Below are 23,672 nucleotides of genomic sequence, written 5' to 3'. Positions count from 1 at the left end.
ATAAAAAGGGTTATAAATGATTCCCGGTGAAAGATCGCAGCTCTTTACTTATTTGGCTTCATTTTTGTACCGTAGGAAGTGGCAGAGACGTCTTTCAGGCCTGTTCACGTCAAAAAAAATTAAAAGATAAGCATTTACTTCCTTTATAATGGCCTGTGTTAAGCATCAGTCAATTTCAAATATATTCCGATCACACATTTGGAAGCCGTGAAGGTGCATGAGATCAAACAGGTCTGGAGCCGCCGGCAGACGACACAGAAAACAGCAGGCAAATGAGACAGAATGCATAAAATAGTAAATTGTTTTATTCTTTTTTTTTAACCATGCCACTGAACACTGACGCATACAGAGTTGTGCCTGAATCCACACTGAGAAAACACTTCCACACACTGTGTTACAAAGCTGTAATGAAGAGGGATTTTTACTGCACACATGGCAAGAAGAACAACCCTGATTGGATACCAGGTCGAGCTTTGATCTGGCCCTGAGGTAGACAGACATTGACATATTCTAAACAATGCTAATCACATCCTTCTAGGAAACATCAAATAAAAGACAGCTGCATTATCACAACATAGAAAGATCAAAGAAAAAAAACAACCCTTTTCAAAACAAAAGTGCTCTATTTCTTTTGGTCCACCGAGGAAATCCATTTATAGTGCATGTTCATGTAGAATAGATACAGTGAATGTGTGTTTTCATGGCACTGAGTGTTGTTGGCTACTTAAGAAGGCATCGGTAATGCCCGCAGACGCCAAGATTTGCTATACACACGATTTTCCATCCCGAGATCTCAGTCCATTGTCACTTTGAAGGGAACAATTTGAGACAAGCGTGTACTTTTTTTTTTTTTTAACATCAAAAATTGCTTGCAACTTGCATCAGAGTATCAGCCACGATCACAGTATGTTGCTTCCAGTTGCAATGTTCAGACAAGGTGGATCTACATGGCAGTCTATCTTTAATTAAGTAACAATAAACAAACACCCAGAAACAACTACCAATAGCACAGACCCATGTACTCAAGCACATCAATGCTCTACTTATAAAAGAGGCACGAGGGAGGGATTTTAATCAAATCGGAGACTTTATAAAACACACACACATTAAGATGTTTCTCAAATCATACCAAATGTAAACAGATAGCAAATTACTGTAATACAAAAATACAACATATTTAAATCTATAAGGCCCGTGTTAGGCTCACATAAGGGAATAACATACCATGACAGTTTGTACGTTACAGCTACACTACGACTGACGATAACCTGCTCATTGTAATTCAATGTCACAATTTTCTTTTCGTGTTTTATTAAAAAAAAACAACCAACAACTTTCCCACATTTTCTTTAATTTTCTCCTAGAAAATTCTGTATCTGTGATTTTTGTAAGACATTTATATATAGCTGATGATAGAAAACTACACATAAGAGCCGTGTCGAGGCTCGTTGCATTTTTTACACCACGTTAATTATCCAGTGTTTGGTTGGAAAATTAAAACTACTAGTGGATGAGTAACTGCTGCAGCGGATCGAAAACAAACGTTGAAAAGTGAGGAGAGGTAGAGCTTGCTCTACTAGAAATCATCCCAAGAGACGTGGACGGGACGCGCGATGAAAACCAGCACATATTTGGTAACAAATAAACAACATATAAATAGCAAAAATCAAAACGGGAGGAACTCAAAATTGTGAGCCGGTTACCTTGAAAGAATAACACCCACTGCAAGAAAGACAAGGCAATTAAAGAGCTCAAGCTTATGAGGTCAAAACGTGGCAGCCGTTCAAGTAAAACATGCAGAAAATAAACAACTTCAAAGTAAAAATCCAACAGCAGGGAAAAAAAAAAAAAAGTCGAGGGAAATTAGATGAGAAAATGTTGCAGAAGTTTGTCCAAATCAAACCTTCGTGGAATTATTTTCAAGATCTACTGCACAATCATAGAAGACGACTCAGGTTGCCTGGTGGTTCAGCAATCAGTGGGAAAGCTCCAGCTGCACACACAGGTCAGCCGCCGCCGCCGCCGCCGCCGTGGCGTTGATTCCAACCACAGTGGATTCATTAGAATTACTGTTATTATCAAAACTGTGCGCATGGACAAGGAAGAGTGTGTGTCTGTATCTTTGTGCGCACCAGCTTATAAACAGTCATCAGGAACCCGTCCAGAAATTTTTTTCTTTTAATTTCTTTTTTATCATTTTCAGGGAAAGAAATCCTACATTTCTGCTGTGCACTTATGGACTGTTGCAAACTGAAATCTCTTTGGATTGGCCTACATTTATCTTGTTCTGACAAGAGTGGACTTTTTTTCTTTTCTTTTCAGTGTAAAAGTAATGAATTTAATCATCAGTTGCAGCCCAAATGCGTACACACATTGATATTCACACTTGAAAACCTGCGGTTTCTCCCAGAATAACAGCTTTCCACAATACACTCCTCAGTTCATCATGAAAAGAGTTTGTTTTTTTTGCAAACGTTCACAGGAACATGTCACCCCCAGCAGCATTCAAAATCAGCAACGCGGGAGTTACCAGCTTTCAGTGTGATCGTGTTTGTGTCAGAGATGACGCACGGGGGGTGGGGGGTCCAAGTCCTGCTCAGACATAACAGACGTACAGGTAAGTCTTTTCTATCCTCCAGTCCGCCGGCACGTCTTCGGGTTTGTGGCCCTTCATGTGCTTCTGCATGGCGGCCAGGCTCGGGCAGAAGTCCTGGCAGATGGTGCACTGGTACGGAGACGCGCCATTGTGCGTGCGCAGGTGCTTGATCATCGCCGAGTAGTCTCTGGATCGCTGGTGGCAGAGCTTGCACTCAAATGGCTTCTCACCTAAAAGATTCAACAACACACACATTAACCTTGTAGACCTGGAGCCGGACGGCGGCCAGGTGAGACGGCGTTCACCTGTGATTCACGTCACTGTGTTCCAACGGGTGGGGTTAGGGTTTGCCTCCAGGATTATCACTTATAGGGCACATATATTATATATGGCACGACAGGGTGCCAATTCTGAAGAGGGGATTCATATCTTTTTTTAAATGTATCTTTTGCAGGAGGCCGAATATCAAGATATATCAAATAATGTTTTGAAAAGCAAGAAGCAAAAAAAAAAGGAATTTGAACTTCACAGCACATACTTGGTTATGACAGCATTATTGTAGCAAAACTATTGGTACTTTGTGGAACTATAATTCCACAAGCTATAATTTATTGATTATCATCAAATGGTGTATATATTTTTGGATACGTGTGTGTGTGTGTGTGTGTGTGTGTGTGTGTGTGTGTGTGTGTGTGGGGGGGGGGGGATATTGGTTATGTATGTGATTGTACAAAATGTTTGAATGTCACGTGCCTGAAATGAATGAATAAAAAAAGAAAACGCATATAGAGAGTTTTCTGTCTGTATTTCGATCCGTCTGTCCAAAGTCAGCGTTGTCAATGTGTAAAAGAATTTGTCAATGTGAACCTGAAACTGAAAAAGTCGTCTCGTAATTTGTCTGTTTTAGGGATTTAAATGTGCAAATAAAATCTGCTCGTTTGTATTAGAATTTGTACATGTAATAAGATTTGTTAATGCATACAAAGATATTTGTATTTGAAAAGTCTGTTTTCTGCTTCAAATGCTGAAAATACAGACAACTCACCAGTTACTAGGATTTGAAGCCGTAAAGGCTGGGTTTCGCTGCCCTGAGTGCAGGCTCACAGGCTCACAGGCTCCTTCATTCTGGCTACATACAGCTCTGCTGCCCTGTCCCTCAGTAGGTGCAGGGCAGGTGGCGCAATGCCAGAAGTGGCTGATTTAAGTTGATGCTAGATTTCCTAATTAGTTCACTTGAAAAGCTTTAGTTTTTAATACTTTTAGGAATCCGAGGACAATAAATAGGTCTTTGTAAAAGAACGTCACGTTGGAAAGTCCTGATATATGGTTTTGCACAACAGCTTATGATTTTGATTGGTCTTCATTACATTTACATTCAATGCAATTCTAAAAAAACAAAAAAAAAACATGAAATAATTCAATAATGCAGTTCTGAAATATTGATATTATAAAACTGAGTTTGGGTCAAACTTCTATTTTGAGATTATTTGTGCACAATTCATTCATTTAAATTATTAATGAGTGTTTACATGTCATTTTCTCAACTTTCTTTGGATCTTGCCAGTTCACCAACCTCTGTCAATTGACCTATATTGTTAGCTTGAGTGTCATACTTTAACTTAAAAAAGAAAAAAAAAGAAAGAGAGATGCAAAGCACATTTCCATATTCTGCTGTCGATAACGTCAAGTCTGTACGTCAGGTGGTTTGCACTGTTGCTATAGAGCCTATTCTCTGAGGAGTTTGCATGTTTTCCCTGTGCCTGAGTGGGTTTTTCCAGTTATTTAGGCTTCCTTCCACATTCGAAATACATTTTCTTAAGAGTGCGACCCATCTGACAGTCTGACAGCGTCTCCAGGGTTCAACTAAAGGCTCCAGACCGTGAATATAGTACTTATAGAATATCATTTATATCTATATATACAAGAAAAGGCAGCCTTCTTATTTCCCGGTGTTTGACAGCAGTCACCTGATCAGACCGCGAGCTGAAACACATCAGTCTATTTTTTGACTTCCTAGCCTGTCTGTGGCAGTCACACTCCCACTGAAGACGTGAGCCTTTAAAAACAGGTCACGAATATTTACGTTTCTTTCTTTTCTTTCTTTTTTTTTTTAAAGAATAATTTCCCATAATAGCAAGACGCTCCACTTTTAGTAAACATTACTCATACAGGGGTAGATAATGTGGTTGGGGGGGGGGGGTTATTATTTAATACACTGACAGCGGGAGGATGATGTATAGAGCATCAAATCAAAGCGTGTGCCGTACGTATACGTGATATTGGAGTCACGCCAGAATGATCATAATAGATGACAACTGTTGGTTTTATTGTGGTTTCTTGCAAACGTGAAAACGAAGGAAAGACCTCAAATATTCCCGGCACCAACTATTAATTCAAAGAAGATTTAAATCAGCCCGTCTCAGACAACCCTCCCGTGTGTTGTACTCAGTGACCTCTTACCTGTGTGTACCCGGTAATGTGTCTCTAACTGGTGTTTCAGGCTGAACCTCTTGCCGCAGCCGTTGCACTCGTAAGGCTTCTCTCCTGTGTGGATGCGTTTGTGTCCCCTCAGCGTGCCGTCGTCTCGGAAGCAGCTCCCGCAGAATTCGCACTCGAACGGGTGATCGCCTGAAAGCACAGTCGTGTCACAACAAGCGGCCGCGACACACCAACGTGCAGCCCATTATCGTGAGAGACATTAAAAGGCCGACTCTCCTCGGCACGACACGGCACGGCGCATATGTTGCCGCATAGGTCAAACAGTCACACGGGCCTTTCTGCACATGCATATCAAAGGGGAGATAATGTGCGTTCAGACGTTGCTAATGTTGTGACATGAGGACACTCATCTTGGCTGTCTGCTAATAGCTAATAAAAGACTTCCAGGCATGTGCTGCTCTGTTCTCTATACTGTAGTTAATCTATTTCTCTCCTAGGCTGAGGGTTTGACTCATCTCCAATGACCTATGTGCCTCATTATCTCAGTGTCCACAGCAACAGCCAAGTCAGAGGATACATTGCTCTCCTCATTACAGGCCGATTCTCCCCAATCCCCCACCCCACTGTGGAGCAGATGACATTTACAAAATGTTACTTCCAAGCAGAATGGCATACAAACAAGATACGCTGCCATGGCCAAAACTCCCTTCACTTCTGTCTCTTCACATCAATTATGTATTTCTCCTGTCTAGACATCAAGCCATCCTGACAGCTGGGAGTGTTATTTAAGGTAAAAGAAGAAAGGGGGACATCTTTTCAGTAAATATCTCTCCGTCTCCTGCGGCACTAAGACTCACCCTCGGTAGAACACACAGACAAGTCATTTCCATTTGCTTTTCCTTCAATATTTATTTGGGTTTCCTCTATCATTTTGGGTGAACCACACTAGAACTGACAGCCGTGAATTGCACAGGCCCAAAGGCTGTCTAAGAACCCAAAATATAAACAGGATGAAATTGCCCAAAAATATGCACCGGCCATAACGGTACAGTGCTGTCATCAGAGAGGTGAATCATCTTGTAGAGAGGGAATGAGGAGGGCGGGAGAGGATGCATGCAAATTGAGCGAAACCTTAAAGCCAATAACCTGGGGAAATTAACCCATATACAGAAATAAATAAAGCTGCAATCTTTTGTCTCCGTTTCAAGATACGCGTGCGTTCGACACCGACACGTTCACGTTCTCTGACAGGAGGTGACACTGTAGATCAGTTGATCTTACCCGTGTGCGAGCGCAAGTGCCTTTTGAGAGTGGTGTGGCTGGGGAAGGGGCGCTCGCAGTGGCTGCAGATGTAGCTGTGCATGCCTGCGTGGACCTCCATGTGCTGCTGCAGGGCCTTCTGGGTCTGGAAGCGCTTTGCACACAGCAGACAGAACACCGCCATGTCAGTCCCTGGAGAACGCACAAGACACAGACGCACAGTTATTTCAGTACCGTACACAGACAGGGCCTTAAGTGGGGAAACTGGGTCACTTCAACTTTGTGTGAGTCCTCCGAGGGAAAAGCTCCTTTCAAAGAGCAAGTGCCTCTACCTAAACTAACTCCCCTAAAAGCCCAGAGGCACTTTCAGCTGCGAGTCTTTATACGTTCTATTTCAGACCATGAAAGTCATTGTTTTCTTTAAGAATTTCCCACACAATGCACGGCATGCCAATCACACAATCAATGGCTTCTTCCTGGCGCGTTAGATGTGTAATTATTCTCTTCATTCCCCATCAGGAGTCAGCTCCAGCCTGTGAAGTCCTCTGTCTCTGTGCTCAAAGAGCAGCTGATAGTAGCTCCACCCTAAATGATGCCTACACTACGCGCTCCGTGCAGAATGTTAAGTAGTGATATCAAGCCATTAAAGGCAGGACTGCAGGAAAAAACACAATCCAGTTTAATCCTGTGTGTGACCTGGCATCTCTTTGGGGCTGCTTTCCTGTTGCACAGAGTGTGGAGAGGAATACAGATAGGAAGTCGCTGGCAGGGTAGTTTAAGTCAAAATGGCTATGTGAAGAAGATCCATTGGCTGTCATACAGTCAACACTTGATCTACAGGCTGTGTAAGCCGGCACTCAAATCCATCCTGGCATTCTCACTGATGCAAATTCGTATGTGTGGCGAACGACCGAGGGACTGGTTGATCAGCGGCATTGGACATAATGTGCATGTCCTGAAGAGTGAAGCTTTAATGTGAGATTATGAGGTCCTTATTTCTCTGTCTGCTCAGGTTGCAGATCATTTACAATGCGAGCTGGTCCCATTGCTCCTGACTCAGATTCAATCAGACATCTCCAGCGGAGGATCATTAGTAAACAGAGGACTGTGCCAGCACTTCATTGGAATTCAAGTGGGGTTGCTGTGTCGCATTTAAAATGCAGTCTGATGAGGTCCACTAAATCAAATCATTTGTTACTGTTATTGAAGTGCCTTGAGGCAACTGGCAATTAAATTGGAATTAACGCAGGGAAAGGGATACAGCACACTCATACTAAGAGGGAAGAGTGTCAGACACTTGCTTTAGGTTCAATCAAGTTAACAGACAAGCCTGTTCAAAGAAGAGAGAAAGAGAAACAAATCAGGCAAATTCACATTTTCAGGGATAAATCAAAAACATTCACCCGGCATTGTTTACTAATCCATGCATCACAGTCTGCTTGAACAAAGAGGCTCTCCCTCTCCCTTTATTTTTTATAGACGTAACATTTCACAAATAGCTGCAGTGTGTCGTGGACGCACAAAGACTTTAAATAACGGTGCTTTTTTTTCAACCTGTTTTCTGAAATCTTTCCCTCCAGAACATCGCTGGTGGCTATCATTTGTAATCATTAACGGCGAGAAGATGGGATAAAAGACATTCCCTGATCTTAGCAATCCTACAGGGAGGCGATCCAGTGGAATGAACTGCACCTGTTCAGAGGCTTTAGCCCGTGGACTTCTGCACAAAGGACACACAATGAGGTCCGGGCCCTCATTGACCAAGCCCATTAGTCATAGGCTCCTCACGCAACTCCTACAATCCCCCGTCTTTATGCGGCCGTCTAATGACCACGGCCCTTTATCACCCACGGATCACAATATTTTAGTTGTACACAAAAGACCCTCCATTCTCGACGCCTCTGCGCCCTCCCCACGCCGCTGATCCGCTGACCAAACAGGAAGTCCTTTCACTGTCTGACCAGCTTCGCTTTCTGCCTGAGTCATACCTAACTAATACCGTTTCACTGTGCAGCGGCACAGCCCGGATAATGATCTGTCTAAAAAAGACTAAAGACTTTTAAGAAGCTGAAAACGCGGTTCTCTGCATGACCTGCCTTGTGAAGGAGCCCTCATCCCATTTAACTAGTTTGTCTAGTAATGCTGGCAGCAGCCAGCAGGGGGAGTGCTTTCTGTTCCTACAGGCTCTGTGGCTGCAGGCAGAGCAAAGCCCTTAACCAACTGAATGGCACATTACCCACCTTGTAGATACTTCAAAGTTGCTTTAATTATCTTCTCTCCACTTGCTCTTTCTCAACCACCATACATAGTAAACGCCCGTTCCGATGCAGCGCGCACATTTTTTTTTGGTTTCCTTTGTCTTTCAGCCCGCTCTGAAAGTTTAACATCCCGGCTTCTCTGTGGAGGTAAACCGTTACTCCCTGACACACTCGCAGACACTCACAGATGTATATCCTGATCCTTCTGTCACCAACAATACCCAAAACTTGAGAAAAGAGATATGACAAATATTCTGTCACAAGAATCCCACTCTTGATCTCGTGTTGACACGACGTGACATCAGCTCAGCAGTCGTTTTTGGTTTTTTATTCCGCGCAACCTGCGCTGAAAATAAAAATACCAAATAATATCTTGAAGTGTAAACAAAAAATGAAAAACTCTTCCCGCCCTTTGGAGACAAGGAAGTGTTTGTGTGTGTTAGCGGTGGCATTTCGCCTCTCTGCGCTCTGTTAACTTTTCAAACAAAAAGGATTTGCGGTCATAGAGTTTTCCAGTAAGCTTTGGTAATAAGTGTAGAGGAGTTTCTTCATGAGAGAATAAGCCCCTAAAGTTGGCTGTCATTGCCCCCTGCTTTCTCACCCTTAACCAGACAATAGGCTTGGGATTTGGGTTTTAAGGCACAGGATGACCCTCTGACCTTTGGCCCTCAGCGGGGTAAATACCATGTAATCAATGGTATTTCTCAAAGGCTGGAAAGTTGACTGTGCATTGTGTTTAGGGGGCGGGGGCTTTTAACATAGGGAATAATGATTTACTTCCAAGCGATCCTTCGACGAGGCAGAAAATAAAAACATTTACTGCGTACGGTGCCACGCCAAGCCGCTAATACACAGTTGTACCAGTAATGGAGGAGGATTTCAGGCTTTGGCATATCGACACTAATAAGACGGAGGACGTGTACGCTCATGTGATTTAACATGCTCTGCCTTCATACATCTGCCACTTATTCAGTCCAACTGAGGTGGGAGCCGGCCAGGCTCTCACGCTGCCTAAGAAACAAAACCATGTGTCTAGGCAACCAGATAGGATCATGGTCCTTGTTGGGGTGAAGTGTTCAAGCTAATCCCTTCATTCACAAATAAGCGCAGCCTGTTTCCTTTCAGGCGACAAACAAAAGTTTTCCCACCCTGAGAATCTGGGAGTGAACCCCACCGCAAATCGAACAAGAGATTGTATCAGTGACGAGCACAAATCTGTCTCATTTCTTCTGTGTTCATCTTAACTCCAGAGTCCAGAGCTCAGCAGTTAAAACTCATCACATTGGTTTTTCTTCTGAAACGCGTGGAAGCTGCATTCGATTCCATAATGCTTTCAGAGTTGACTCTGTTAGGACATTTGAGAGAATTGTGAGTGACGGCCAAGTCGGAGTGAACTTTTTAATCGCTCGGCTTCACTTGGTGACTTCCCTATTTATTCGCGTCTCTTTCAAAGTAACAATAAGTTTCTGACAGCGATGGAGCAGATGAGTAAGTTCTTGTGCCAAACATTGAGACAGGTGCTGTTTGTGCAGGATTTGGAGAATAAATGTAAATTATGACACTTCTGCTATAAAACTTCTCATAACATCAATAATTGTGTTTTGTTTTGGCAAAACAAAAGAAAAACTGAATACATCAAAAAAAATATATAAAATGGTCGGACTGTATTTAAAAGCCAATGCCCATTATAAACATTTTCTTAAAGTACGACCGACCAGTGAGAGTTATAATGTTCAGTCCATCCGATGATTTTCCACTCGTCCACAGTCAATATCTGACTTTCTTGTCTGATTATTTTCCAAACCAGATTCAGGCCACTTTCATACGTGGGATAGATAGATACGTGCTTTTCAAAGCAAACTCATGTGGCATTTGACGTGAAAATGGCGACAAAATGATGTGCCAGAGGAGGCGGGACGAGAAAAGGTCACATTTAAACGATGGACAAAACTCAAACGTCCGTCGTTAAAGTGCGTACACTGTCTTTTCCTAAACTTCTTTATATCATCTGTTTATATATTTGTTTGCTCAGGTTGTGCAATGACTTCAAACACATTGAGTGAAACAAAGTAAATATGGCTGCTCCACATGTCAAAGTTGAAGTTTCATCTTTTTTGGGGCGTCACTTCTTTTCACATTGGAGTCAGACGACGGTTGCTTTGAATTATAATGTGAAGAACCACCAACAATTGAGCACGAAGGCCTGTAGTGTGAATGTAGGGATGCACAAACAATCACAAGGACATTTTTACAAATTGCTTCTTTTTTTTTTTACCACAGAAGAATAAGGGAGAACATGCAAACTCCACACACCTCATCCCGAGACTCAAACCAGGAATCCTGGAGAGGTGAAAGTGTTAACCACTACATCATGGATGTAGTCAATGGCAGTGGGTTTTCAGAAATGAAATATGCAGAATTTAGACTTTAACACAAATGGTGTATTATACTTCAAAAAGTTTTTTTGAAGGCCTATTTATAACCCTCAATGACACCTCACAGTTCCTCCTTTTTTTCCCACCACGTGTCCTATAAATAATTAAAGAAATCTCCCATAGCCAAAACTGTAACACGGATTTGACAGTTTGTAAGTCGGTGCCGCTCATGTCCACCAGTATGCAGCGCCAAGCCTCGAGAAACAGTGTCCTCAAGGCCCTTTGCTCAGTATATATACACAGTGTCTGCTGGCACATTGCTATCACCCAGTTAAACATCCACAGTCATGCAGGCTGCATTATGTGCTAGACCTCACACGACCCCCTGCGTCCGCGATACTGTATGTGCTCATGCGGACAGTTTCCCCCGCAGACATGGCGGCAAGACAGGCGCATACACAAACGCTACCTTAAACAACCCCGGGCGCTCGGCGGCGGCCTGCTAATCTACCCGAGTGAGGAACAACCAACTCAATAATTAATGCAACAAGAGATACGTTGCTCGTGTTTAACCACCATTCCATGGAGCGGTGCATTGAGGTCACTGGCGGTCTCGCCCGCCTCCGTTCCTAGAGCGTTTACAATATTTCTCCTGTATCTACCGGGTTGCACTTCACATTAAATGACAGGGCGTCCAGAGGCTTGTGTATCTAGCAGTCAGTGCAAAAATAAACACTGGAGGCACAATGGCCGAACAGAGGACAGTTCAGTTCAGTTTAAGGCTTATAAGAATTACAGCTGGGTATTAGCAGGAGGCTGCAGTACGATGATGGACACGCAATTAGGCGAGCTAAAAGGTCTGCATTAGGAGAGATGCGTTAGAAGCCTGGGCTGTGTCTGAATAGACTACAGGACTGTTTAATTAGGCTTTGGACAGAAGGTAATATTATTCACTTGATGAAGCAGCCTGTAATGTGTGGAAACAGTGCAGCTGCCGTGAGTACACAAAGGCTGCACTCTCACGGCCTTTCTCCTGAAGGCAAGGTGGCAAAATGGTCAGCAGGCGCTGGTTTCCAGCACATACAGTCAATTTGTGTGCGTGTTGTTGATAAGCCACAGTCTTGGGTTTTTCCAAAATTGTAAGCCCGGGTGCCCCAGAGCCTCGACTTGCCCTGATTGAAACAAACCCCTTTGTTGTGAGCGCAATTCGGAGACAGATCCATTCTTTTATTTTGGGCACTGACAAGTAGGTCAGAGGAGACTGTGACAGTGCTGTGGTGAGGAGTAAACAGCAGCACATGATGTTGTTTTGCTCTCAGTCCTGGCATCCAACACCAGCAGCAATCCTCTTGCCCTCAGGAAGTCCTCAAATACCCCCCCCACCCCCCCCCCCCCGCCCCCCAACTGACCACAGCTCACTCTGCCCCGAAACGCCCCCCTGCCTTGCTTTGATCTCTGACTTGTGCAACCCACGGTCGTTCACCTCTGACATATCAAAATGGCTAAAGAGACTTTCACTGTAAAGTAGCCCTGCAGCCAAATAGCCCGGGAACACAGCCTCCCAAAAGTAGTATTATTTCCCCTCAGAGGAGGTGGACAGCAGCGCTGCAGCTGCTGAGGTCTGACAAGTGTTAATCTGCTAAGAGGAAACTCATTTGGCTCACTGGTTATGCCACATGGCAAATTAAAGCCGGGGCAGTTCCATCAGCACTGAAAGACCCCTTGTGTGTTTGTAGCGGAGGGAACCAACTCCAGGTGTGCTTTAAGGAAGGTAAATCTTTGCATCGGGTCTGTGCTTTGTCATAATTTTTTCCCCGTGCAACCTCAACGCGGCTGATCGCACGGAGGAGCCGCGGCGGCGAGTCGTCATGCGTCACAGCGGGCCGAGCTGAGATCATGACAAAATGAGAGAGTAATGCTCTCCTGTACCCCGCTCTGGACACACTGCCAGACTGAAACCGAGCTCGGGATGTTTACAACTCGGCGAGATGAGGGCAGAAACTTCTGGGCATCGTTAACACCCCTCCATATCCACATCCATTAAGTATTCATACTGTGTGTGCCACCTGGAGTTACAGTTACGTGCCAGTGCTCCTCAGAGGGTGATCACCTTTCTCTGACAGTGGCAGAAAAGGTGTGGATTCGGACACTGTCGGGCAAATGCGTCATCTGACAACCAGACCGCTTTTTGTAAACACCCAAGACTCCCATTTGATACTTAACAGTTGAAGGACTATAGATATTGGCTTTAAATGAACAGTTGATGCAATAAAAACACAACATGGAAAGTGAATCATCAAGCAGTCTTGAGCCGTTCTATGGACTACGTTTTCCAACAATTTCTACATGAAGTTTGGTTGAAGAATTGCAGCAATTCTGTTGCACTGCAAACGTCTCATAACGACTAAAATGCAGTTTCAACACCATCGTTGGTAATAAACATTGAGCACATTTAACCAAAGAGCAGTATGTCGATTTTCAGAAACATTCAACGCATTGAAAAAGTCATATTTCAAATATATATATATTTTTTTATTTTTTTTTTTTTTTCAAGTAACAGAATATAATGTAGGACAGAGCTATAGATGAGTGTGTGAAATGTGAAAGAAGGAATGTATAACATTTAAAACATCTTCAGGGAGATTTTATTTTTCCCACGGGAAGACATTTAAGATATATGACATAAAAAACATGCTATTTTGGATCATTTTTTTTGCAGATGCAATTTACAAAATTGTTTCATGCTTTAAAAAATATGAAAGGTCATATTTCCCAATGTCAAGGTAATAAAAAAAATGAGTATGAAGGTTGAACTTGATTGACCTTCACATTGTGACTTTTTGAGAGAGAAATAACTTCATCAAAGTGTGTCGAACTTCTCCTCAAAGTATAACTTCTCTGGGATGATAACGATAATTTCAGCATTAGTGTGTCTGAGGTCTGTATCAGTGAGCGATAACAGAAAACCATCCAGCCAGTTCATACGAGCAGCGTCAGGCTGCGGAGGCTATTATACACGCAAAACTGATCCAGACAGACAAAGTCAGGAAGTGATGGAGTGCAGCATTAAAACTTTAATGAACCTGAGTAATTCCAAAAATAATAATGTGCTGGTTTTGGCTGAAGAGGGTATATCATTCAAATATTAAAGTTCAGAGAACATTTGACTTGAACGCTAAGGACGTAACTTTTTTTTTTAAACTTATTGGGATTTACAACATATAGTTGCTCCTGACAGCTCTGCCTTAAAGTCTGTCTTAATTATACAAACACCAGTTTACCGCGGAGAAAACATGGCGCTTTAAAAAACATCTGTTTTCTTTGGTTTCCTCTTGATTTTACAGCTTTTTATTTCCTCTGTCATACACTCTGCTCCCCTTGTGTTTTTTTTTTTATATGTATATATTTGTCTTGTTTGTCTTTTTTATCTCCTCCTGTCTTGTTTTTCGGTCTGTAAAGCTCTTTCCAACTTTGATTACGACTTCAGCTCCTCAGGCAAGTTGTTCCAAACTCTTAAGAGCCCAGATTGCAAATCACCGCCCAGGTTTGTGCTGCCACTCCACCGAGGGGGAAAAAAAAAAGAACAAACCTATTAAGAAAAAATATTTTGACTCATCCCAGTACCAACTGTTAATGCCACACGTTCACTGGAACAGGAGAAATTGCGAGAGAAACATTTTTGGTGATTCGAGATCATTGAAAAACACGGATGGGCGTCGTGCTGGCTGTTGAGCATGTCAAGTGTAAGGTAAATAATTTCACAGGCGCTGCCGGGAAGGAGGCGAGGCTGTGAAGCGTTGGGGAAACTGTAACGCGGGGTGCTGTGGGGCGACGGCAGTGGAGAAGTGGCATGCAACGGGTCTGGATGCCAAGAGATATTAGTGGGTGATATGTGAGACGGCCTCCCACATCCCTGTTGATAAATTATGGAGCATCATGACAGGAACAGTTTAACCCAGCCAGCATGACAGGCAAGTTTTAGAGCCATGATCACAAGTCCCGGAGTCACGGCTTACTCAACAGCTCAATGCAGGCTGTCCAGGTTAAACACAGACTCTGTGTGTGTGTGTGTGTGTGTGTGTGTGTGTGTGTGTGTGTGTGTGTGTGTGTGTGTGTGTGTGTGTGTGTGTGTGTGTGTGTGTGTGTGTGTGTGTGTGTGTGTGTGTGTGAGAGAGAAGTACCTGTGTGTGTTTGCCTGTGGGCTTCCAGAGCATCCTCCGAGGAGAACGTGGCTCCGCACTGATCACACACCAGCGCCTCCGCAGGAGCTGTAGATAAAATGGAATTGATGAGAGCGCCTCTCGATCAGACAGAAACATAAACGTGCGCGCCGGTAATTTGCAGAGTGAGTCAGTTCATTTAGCATTTAAGGACAATTCGGAAAGAGAAAAGCAACCGGAGGGGGGACGGGGGACGGGGGACAAAGACGCGCCGTTTTGAAAAAAGTCACCAAAGCAGTCTGGCTTGTCACACACTTGCGCTTTTCAGGTGTTAACACAAGGAAGCAAACGCGTGGAGTACAATGGAGCAGAGGAAAGTGCCGTAAAAACTCAACTGGGGGACAAACAAAGGCACCAGACAGGGTGCAATGGCCCCTTCTTCTTTGACAAAAAAGAGCCGAGCTGAAGAGTTTTATTTACCGTGCCCTGTTATCAGTCTCTGAACAGTGAGCAGACTGTCTGCCTGAGAGGCCACAGAAGGACTGGGTGTTCTCTCTACAGCAGACGCTTCCCGCCTGCGGCACATCCCTTTATCAAAAAAAAAAAAAAAAAAAAAAAAAAAAAAAAAACACTTCAGAGTCAACACCCTGAATCCCTTCGCATGCACTGTAAACTACAGTTCCCTGTTCACCTTTGCAATGCCCTTGTCTGTTCTGATGAAGACATGAGAGAGACAAGTATGCATACTGCTTGCAGAAACGCTCCATCCTTGTCTGTCTGAGCAGGTGTGAGGTGAGTGCAGAACAACACAGGACAGACAGCACACACACACACACACACACACACACACACACACACACACACACACACACACACACACACACACACACACACACACACACACACACACACACACACACACACACACACACACACACACACACACACACACACGCTGAGTTACTCTCTCACACACACAGCTGTTTGGATGTGGGTTGGCTCTCACAGAGATGTAAATCGGTTGCAGATCCATACTGGCCCAGGGCTCATTCACTGATCTATTTTCTGCTCAGCTGGCTTTAAATGAAGTTAAAATGACTCATTAAAACACCCACAAGCTTTTGGGAACTCTGAGCACCACAGCCTAAATGTGGTCCTCTTTCAACTCTTACGATGCCTCTATACACAGACACTGTGCCACTGTTCCCAGAGCGCCACACAAATAACAAAATAACCAAAAAAAACAACCAAAGAATCAATCTGTTCATTTCTAAAAACAACAATTTTTGAAAACAAACTGTTACTGTTTTGGATCTGTGCGTTTTGTTACACTGTGCAAAGATAATAACAAAAGAGAACTTGGTTGAGCTAGCATAGTAGTAACAGTGAAGCGGCGTTGTAGATCCTGATGTTGTGTGACGCTGTCCAGTGTGGTGTGTTGTGTTGTGTGAGATTGTGTGATAAGGGGAGAAGAGAACATAGTGCATTGTCTTGTGCAGTCAAAGGCACGGAGTGTGCTCTCATCCATAAACCATCAAACTGTCTCCAGACGCGGCTGCAATCGTCCTCCATCAAAACACTTTGTCTGGCATACCAAAATAAGAGCCAGCATCGAGCTGAATACCAAATCAGCCCATTAGAGCGGTGGAGCACTCGCTCCTTAGCAACCAGCGGGATCTAAGGCTGCTATACCGAAATACACAGTGACAAAGAAATGAGATCCACATCTCTCTCTCTTTTTTTTTTTTTGTAGTATTATGGGCTGACACATTGGGATGGGGCGAGTTTATGCAAAAATTCAAATTAGGTTAAAGGTGCTGCTGCGACGGATGTCACTGCGAATTGAAAATCAAAGCATGTTGTGGCGGTCGGAGGGTAACGCAAGACAATGTTAGTGTTTAGGGTGATGCGGAGGCTATGGAGGGAGGAGGGAAAATAAAAAGGGGGCGACTCAGGTGAAGTTTAAAGCGGCAGATTCTCTCTCATCTGTCAGCAGTATGTCACGTCACCCCCCCCCCCCCCCCAAAAAACAAAAAACATCCTCAGAGAGCATGTGGAGAGGACAGGGATGTTGCCTTGTCTGTACACATATCCCTACTGAGGTTTCTGTTTTAGTTTCATTTTTAGTCCCCCCCCCCCACCACTTCCCCTCCTTCCTCTTTCTCTATTTTGGATAAAGTAGCTGGGAGAGCAGTCAGGTCTGATTAAGTCTGCATTTGGGTACAGTGTGTTCCTGGACACACATCTGCGAGCGAGCCATCACACACGCTTCGGAACACTGGCAGAACACCCAGGCCTGCCGGCAGCTCATGATGTCATCACTCAGAAGGGGCAGAGCTGGCGAGCCGCCAGAGTCTCCGAAAACACACAGAAACGATTCAAACGGAGCGAGCCGGCGAGGGAGGGAGGGAGGGAGGGGGGAGAGGTGCACAGAACCTATGCATAGAAAAGAAAGCATCATCCAAGTATTCGGAGCAGCACTAACTTGTTTGAGCAAAAGAGGAGGGAGCGAGGGAGGAGGGGGCGTGTGCATAGTATGAACAGGTGCATGTGAAAGGCAGCACTACTGTATCAAGAGGGCTGATCAGCGCTGAACGCCGCGAGACGGGAGCGGGAGAGTCACTAAGTACCTGTGTGAGACAGCATGTGCATCCTCAGCCGCATGCTGTCCTGGAAATGTTTGCCACAATATTCACAGCCGTTGCCCTTCTCCTCGTTATGCAGCCTCCTGTGGAAAGACAAACACTGATGTGAGCGGGTGAACAGAGACAAGCCGCTCTCGTTGATCATAAAAGTATCCGCTTTTTATAAAAAAAAAATTCTCCGTGTAAGGTCTTCCTAGATCTAGAAGCATCATTGTCCTCATAACAAGAGGAGCATGTTTTTAATTCCAGCAAGAATCCCTTCACTGAATGCAGCATCATTAGCGTGAGAGGCCCTTGGAGTTGTGAATCACAACGCATGAATGCTAAAAGAACACAGACAATAGGATATCTGGCTAATTTCAGAGTGCAGACATACGCGTGCCTCCACCCGCCAGCACTGCAAGACGCTGGGCACGCACACAAACACACACCCACATCCCAGTGTAATACACACACACACACACACACACACACACACACACACACACACACACACACACACACACACACACACACACACACACACACACACACACACACACACACACACACGCTTCTCCTGTAACTCCAATGAAAAGAAGGAAAAGAAGACGATGCGCTGGAGCTGCGCCAGCAGCAGAACCTATCATATCATATCACACACATCCCAGCATGCGAGGCATCTGCACTGTTATCCTGACATCACCCTGAACCGCTGAGCAAACGGCCTGAAAACTGTGTGTGTGTGTGTGTGTGTGTGTGTGTGTGTGTGTGTGTGTGTGTGTGTGTGTGTGTGTGTGTGTGTGTGTGTGTGTGTGTGTGTGTCTAAACTCCCTCCGTGGTCAGAATGAACCAGGCCTGGATGTAATCTAACACACATGAAATCCACATTAACATTTTAAGGACAGTGACTCATTTCAGAGCCACGAGCGCAGGAAGTCGTCTCCATTATTATTATTTTTTTTCTCCAAATTTGACCAACTTGTGTTGAGGATATTTCATTTGAGCACTCATGCGAGACTTATTGGTATTTATTTTCTGGTCGGGCACTCTGAGGTGTGAACAATACAGTTGCTTTTTTTCTCACCACTGTCAAGTATTGATTGAAAGGGATAAATGGAGAGTGTCCCGGTGGCCCAGGGGTTTAAGGCACTGACCATGAAATCACAATGTTTCCAGTTTCAGTCCAGCTGGGGGACAATTGTTGCTTTTTTTTTGCCTCATTCTCAGTTTTTATCTGCTTGTTTTACCGACATTGATGCAAAACCAGTAAATTATTTGAGGCAAATGAACATTTTAAAAGAGTGGAAATTAAAAGCTAAAATACTAGTTTAAACATTCATGAACAATTTTAAAAATTGATTAAAATGCTGCGATTTTAATGCAACCCCCCCCCCCCCCCCCCCCCCCCCCCAAAATCCTGCAGTGTTTCATGCTAAAACTGCGCCAGGAGTTGCTTCTCCAGCAACACTTGGAAATGTCAGTCTTGCAGACCAGGTGTATGCTCAGTGACCTGGTTACGCACCTACAGCAACTTCCATGGCATCCTGAAGCAGGGCCACCGCCACAGCTCCCCCGACCCGCGGACGTCCGCCTGTCTCCATGAGTAAGCAGCGCGCATCACTAAATATCCCACAGGATGCTCCGTTTCAGCAGAGCTCTGGAGTGGCACGAGGCTGAAATGTCAGCCACGGGCTCAGACGAGGACGGGAGGGAGGGGTGGAGGGGTGGGGGGGCTGTGATCCTAATCAGGATTTTAGCTGCATGTTAGGACTTCGGACTTGTGGAAGTCTTTGGTTTCTAATGATCAGTGATGAGTCAGACTCGCAATTACAAACATCTGCAATCAAGTTAATGAGGGCTGTCATCCAGCTCGTTGGGAAGTAGATTTTTTTTTGGTGTGTGTATTGTGACAAGACATGAAGCGACAAGCTCATAAATAAAGTAAAAGTAAAGCAAATAAAAGCAACGACGAAGCGAGTGGGGGGAGCAGAAGTTATCCATCACCGTGCTGAAGCGTCCAGCCCGGTCCCCGCTGAGCGCCTCCTCTCCGCTGACGCAAAGGAATGCATATCAAATAGCCTCCGCCAAACAAGCCTGTCGCACACGCCGGCGCAAATAATCAAACGGAATTTAGAAAATAAGGCTTTGTGAAAAACCTTCTTTTATATCGAACCCATTCACAAGGACCCGACTGAAAACTTCCCGGCACGTCGGACCAGTAAAGACGTGTCCCTGAGAATAAATCAACATGCCCGCTGTTGCTTCCTCCCAGCTTTCTGTAACTCGCCGACCATCTTTTTAACATCAAAAAGTACCAAAAAGAAGAGTTTCAGTGCAAGAGACACGTTGTCCGTCATGATCGTCATGATCGTCATGATCGTCACAACCGCGTTATCCACCTGCACGTCCCTCTCATGCATCTTTTATTATACCAAATACGCATTTGTCTGTTTAAAAATAGTGAGCAGCGTGTGCAGCGGGATGTTCCTGCAGCAGACTAAATCATGGGAGTCTTTTTTTTTTAATGTGATTAGATGTGATTATTATTAGATGGAATATGAATTTTGATTTTTGCTTGAAATATTCATCACTCAATACGGAGCAGTGTGTGTGTGTGTGTGTGTGTGTGTGTGTGTGTGTGTGTGTGTGTTACCTGTGCTGCTCGACGGCCTGCCGGCTGTGCAGCTGCAGTCCACACTCGCCGCAGCACTGCTGGCCCTGCGTCTGGCCCTCGTGCCTCATCCCCGCTGCGAACTGGCCCAGCCTGCTGAGGAGCTCCCTGTGCAGCAGGCCCTGGTGCAGCAGGCCGCCGTACGCCCTCGGGTCCAGTTGCACGCCCAGTGACGGCGCCACCGACACGGGCACGGCCAGGCCCTCGCTGGCGTGGTTCTGCGCAGCCGAGTATATGGACGCCAGGTGTTTGTCTGTGGCGATCCCGGGGAAACAGTCGAGGGCGTTCCCCGCCGCCTGCCCTCCGTCGTCGGGGCTGGTGTGCAGCTCCCGCGCGCTGGTGATCACGCTGCCTCGCAGCGGCGTTCCCGGACCGTCGTCCCGGGGCTGATCCGACATGCAGTTGCCCTCGCCGGCGCTGGAGGACCTGCCCTCGTACCCGTTGGCGTCGTCCACCTGCATGCGCTCGGACTTGATGCTTCTGGTGTGATCCAGGGGGGGGTTCTGGGACGGCGCGGTGCTGCGAGCCTGAAGCTGCTGGGAGTGCACGTCCAGCTCGCCATCCAGCTTGGGGCTGGACCCCGGCGCCACGTCGTGCTCCTCGCCGGGGGAGCTCCTGTCAGCCATGTGGTACAGCGCCAGGTGGTGCAGGGCGGTGGGCGTGGTGCGGGCGGGCCCGTCCTGTATGGAATGCTTCTTGGACATCAGCATGTGCCTCCAGTGCCTGGCGCGGCCGTGGTCGCCGTGGTCTCCGGAGCCATGGTTCCTCACCGCCGCGTCCTCGTTCTCCTCCGCCTGGATGGTCTCCAGCACCTTCAGGCACTGCTCCTCCAGGTACTCGATCTCCAGGATCTCGGCGGCGTACAGCAGGTCGTCCAGGTCCTCGGCAGTGGCCTGGAGCGAGGCGGTGTAGGCGTACTCCAGGATCTGCTGGAAGGTCTTGGGGGACAGGAAGTCCAGGGCGTAGCGCAGGCTGCTGCGGTGGAACAAAATCTCAAACATCTTGCTGGTGCAGGCCAAGACGGTGCGGTGCGCCGGGAACTCCTGGCCGTCCACCGTGATGATGACATCGCACAGGGTGCCGGTCAGGCGCATCTGGTTGGCCCGCTGCAGGAGCGTGCCGGAGTGCGTGGGGTTGTGGAGCTGGAGCACACCCATGTTTGTCAGACCCGTATCGGCTCGGACCCCCCGCCGAGCCCACGCATGAGGTGTGGCTGTCCCGCTTGCTTCACTGGGCTTCAGCTGCTGATCTGATTTGGACGCAGGTCGGAGGATAGAGTATCGTTAGAGCAGCCGTCTCACTTACAGCGTGATGCAAAGACACTCCGTTTACACTTTTTTTTTAAATCCCAAATCAAATAGAATAATCAGAAAGAAACTAACCTGTGAGATATAAATGTTTTCTCCTGGGTTTTTTTTATTTTATTTCATTTGATGCTCCCAACATGTTTATGTATTTTAATTAGGAAGCAAAGGCAAAACAACAGGTCGATATGCGCAGAGCAACAGTTTCTATTGCAGGTGATTAGTCTGAGGTCTCTTTGAGCGCGGTCACGTCGCTGTAATAACGTCTGCATACTGAGAGGTGACGCTTCAATTTATCAAGCTGCTCACACACTCTCTCTCTCTCTCTCTCTCTCTCTCTCTCTCTCTCTCTCTCTCTCTCTCTCTCGCTCTCTCTCTCTCGCTCTCTCTCTCACACACACACACACACACACACACACACACACACACACACACACACACACACACACACACACACACACACACACACACACACACACACACACACATCCGTGCCCTCAACAGGTAGGCCTGTCATTAACACGCGCCTTGAAAGGGCTGATTAGTTCATTTAGGCTGCGCACGTTCATGATTAGATGCGTTAAAAGACAATTAAAGGCGCTCCGCTGGAAATAAATAAATAAAAAAAGGGAAAAGAAAAGAGGGAATGATCCCTCAACAAGTTATCAAACTACCGACATGATGGAAAAGGGGCGCAGAGAGGGGATGTACGCGTCCTCCTGTCGGGAGTGTCTGGATGAAGCTGATTTGGAGGGTTTGTATCGTCGGACCACCTCGGGAGAAGCTGTCGGGCTGAATCCTCAACTGACCGCGAGCGCATCAGGTGCACGCGCACTCATCTTCCTCGTCATCCGCGCACATTGCGACAATTTAACCCAGACAAATTCATTTATTTCTGCCAGCGAGCAGGGAAAAAAAGAAAGAAAAAAAAACGCGTCCGAAATTTAAAATAAATAAAATAATCCAGGGGATTATTAGTGTCTGCTTCATACACGAATCAAGTTTGGAGAATATACTCAGACTGCCACTAAACTTAGGTCCCTTACACCGCACCACTTGTCTAAAGAAAAAACTAGTAATATCCAAAATATGAATCATTAAAATGAGTCTGCGTCTGTTAAAAAAAAAAAAGAAAAAAGTAGTTGTGTAGAGCGGAATAGACGCGTGAGAGATAATAAAGAGCGTCCTACCTGCGTCTCCTGACGTCCAGTGATCATCCAGGCAGCATCATGCTGAGACATTTCACAGTACCCGCTCCAAACTCACTGCTGCTCCGAGGAAGCAAATCAAGAGGCGGCCAGCCGCCGTCAAGCCCGCAAGTGACACGCGCTCACTTCCGGGTAGAACCTTCACATTAAAGCCCCGGATCTCAACCACGTGCTGAGTGCAGCATGGGGGGCTGCAGCACGAGGACAAGACCAGGAACTGAGGCACAAATAATTATTAGTACTTTATAAGTACTTTTTCATCATTCCATCTTTTACATGTGGTGTCAAACACCTTCTAGGTAAAGAAACAATCTCATCTTGGGTTAAAGGTAAAATAGTTCAATTATTTGTTTATTCTAAAGCGTAAAATAAAAACAGTCATTTCAAGGTACTTTCACAGAGAAAAACCAACAATCCCACATGAGAAGGCAGAAAAGAAGGAGAGGAAAAACTCTCTTAACAGGAAGAAACTTGCAGAAGCAGACTCTGAGACTTCCTACAGAACCAGACCAGAGAATATGACAGAACAGTAACACACAGATTGTGGAGAGGGATTTAAACTCTGGTTCAGGTAGTGGGAGATCTAAAATAACCTTCAAATTTAAGCTTTAAAGTTTTTCTTTGTTGCGGCGCAGAGTACACGTGACGAAATTGTCTATATTTCAGCAAAACTAAAAACAATTACTGTGGAAAACAGTCTCAACATGAAGCCCATTTTGATGAAACCTTCTGGTGAAAGAAAAACATTGAAATGTCCCCAAAAAAACCTTCTCC

At 45.4% G+C, this 23,672-nt stretch overlaps 1 protein-coding gene across 1 annotated transcript; it reads right to left on the bottom strand.

Annotated features, from left to right (window-relative positions):
- Nucleotides 1-284: 284 nt before the first annotated feature.
- zbtb16b (zinc finger and BTB domain containing 16b) lies at nt 285-22,959 on the bottom strand. Its single transcript, XM_080459996.1, has 7 exons — nt 22,881-22,959; nt 20,369-21,635; nt 17,719-17,816; nt 15,110-15,196; nt 6,317-6,487; nt 5,057-5,224; nt 285-2,826 (listed from the first exon to the last, which is right to left on the bottom strand). The coding sequence occupies exons 2-7, from the start codon at nt 21,541-21,543 to the stop codon at nt 2,597-2,599; spliced, it is 1,929 nt and encodes a 642-aa protein (XP_080316122.1). The 5' UTR covers nt 21,544-21,635; nt 22,881-22,959; the 3' UTR covers nt 285-2,596.
- Between the last annotated feature and the right edge of the window lie 713 nt (nt 22,960-23,672).

Source organism: Lipophrys pholis (genome assembly GCF_963383615.2).
Source record: "Lipophrys pholis genome assembly, chromosome: 3".
Classification (NCBI taxonomy): domain Eukaryota; kingdom Metazoa; phylum Chordata; class Actinopteri; order Blenniiformes; family Blenniidae; genus Lipophrys; species Lipophrys pholis.
The sequence above is the reverse complement of the archived record's forward strand: the minus strand, read 5'-3'. Positions and strand labels throughout refer to the sequence as shown.

Coding starts and splice junctions, on each gene's coding strand:
- zbtb16b (XM_080459996.1), bottom strand. CDS start 21,543: ATGGGTGTGCTCCAGCTCCACAACCCCACGCACTCCGGCACGCTCCTG. Junction 6,488..15,109: donor CCACAGGCAAACACACACAG/GTACTTCTCTCT, acceptor TGCGTTCTCCAG/GGACTGACATGGCGGTGTTC. Junction 2,827..5,056: donor ACATTACCGGGTACACACAG/GTAAGAGGTCAC, acceptor TGAATCTTTTAG/GTGAGAAGCCATTTGAGTGC.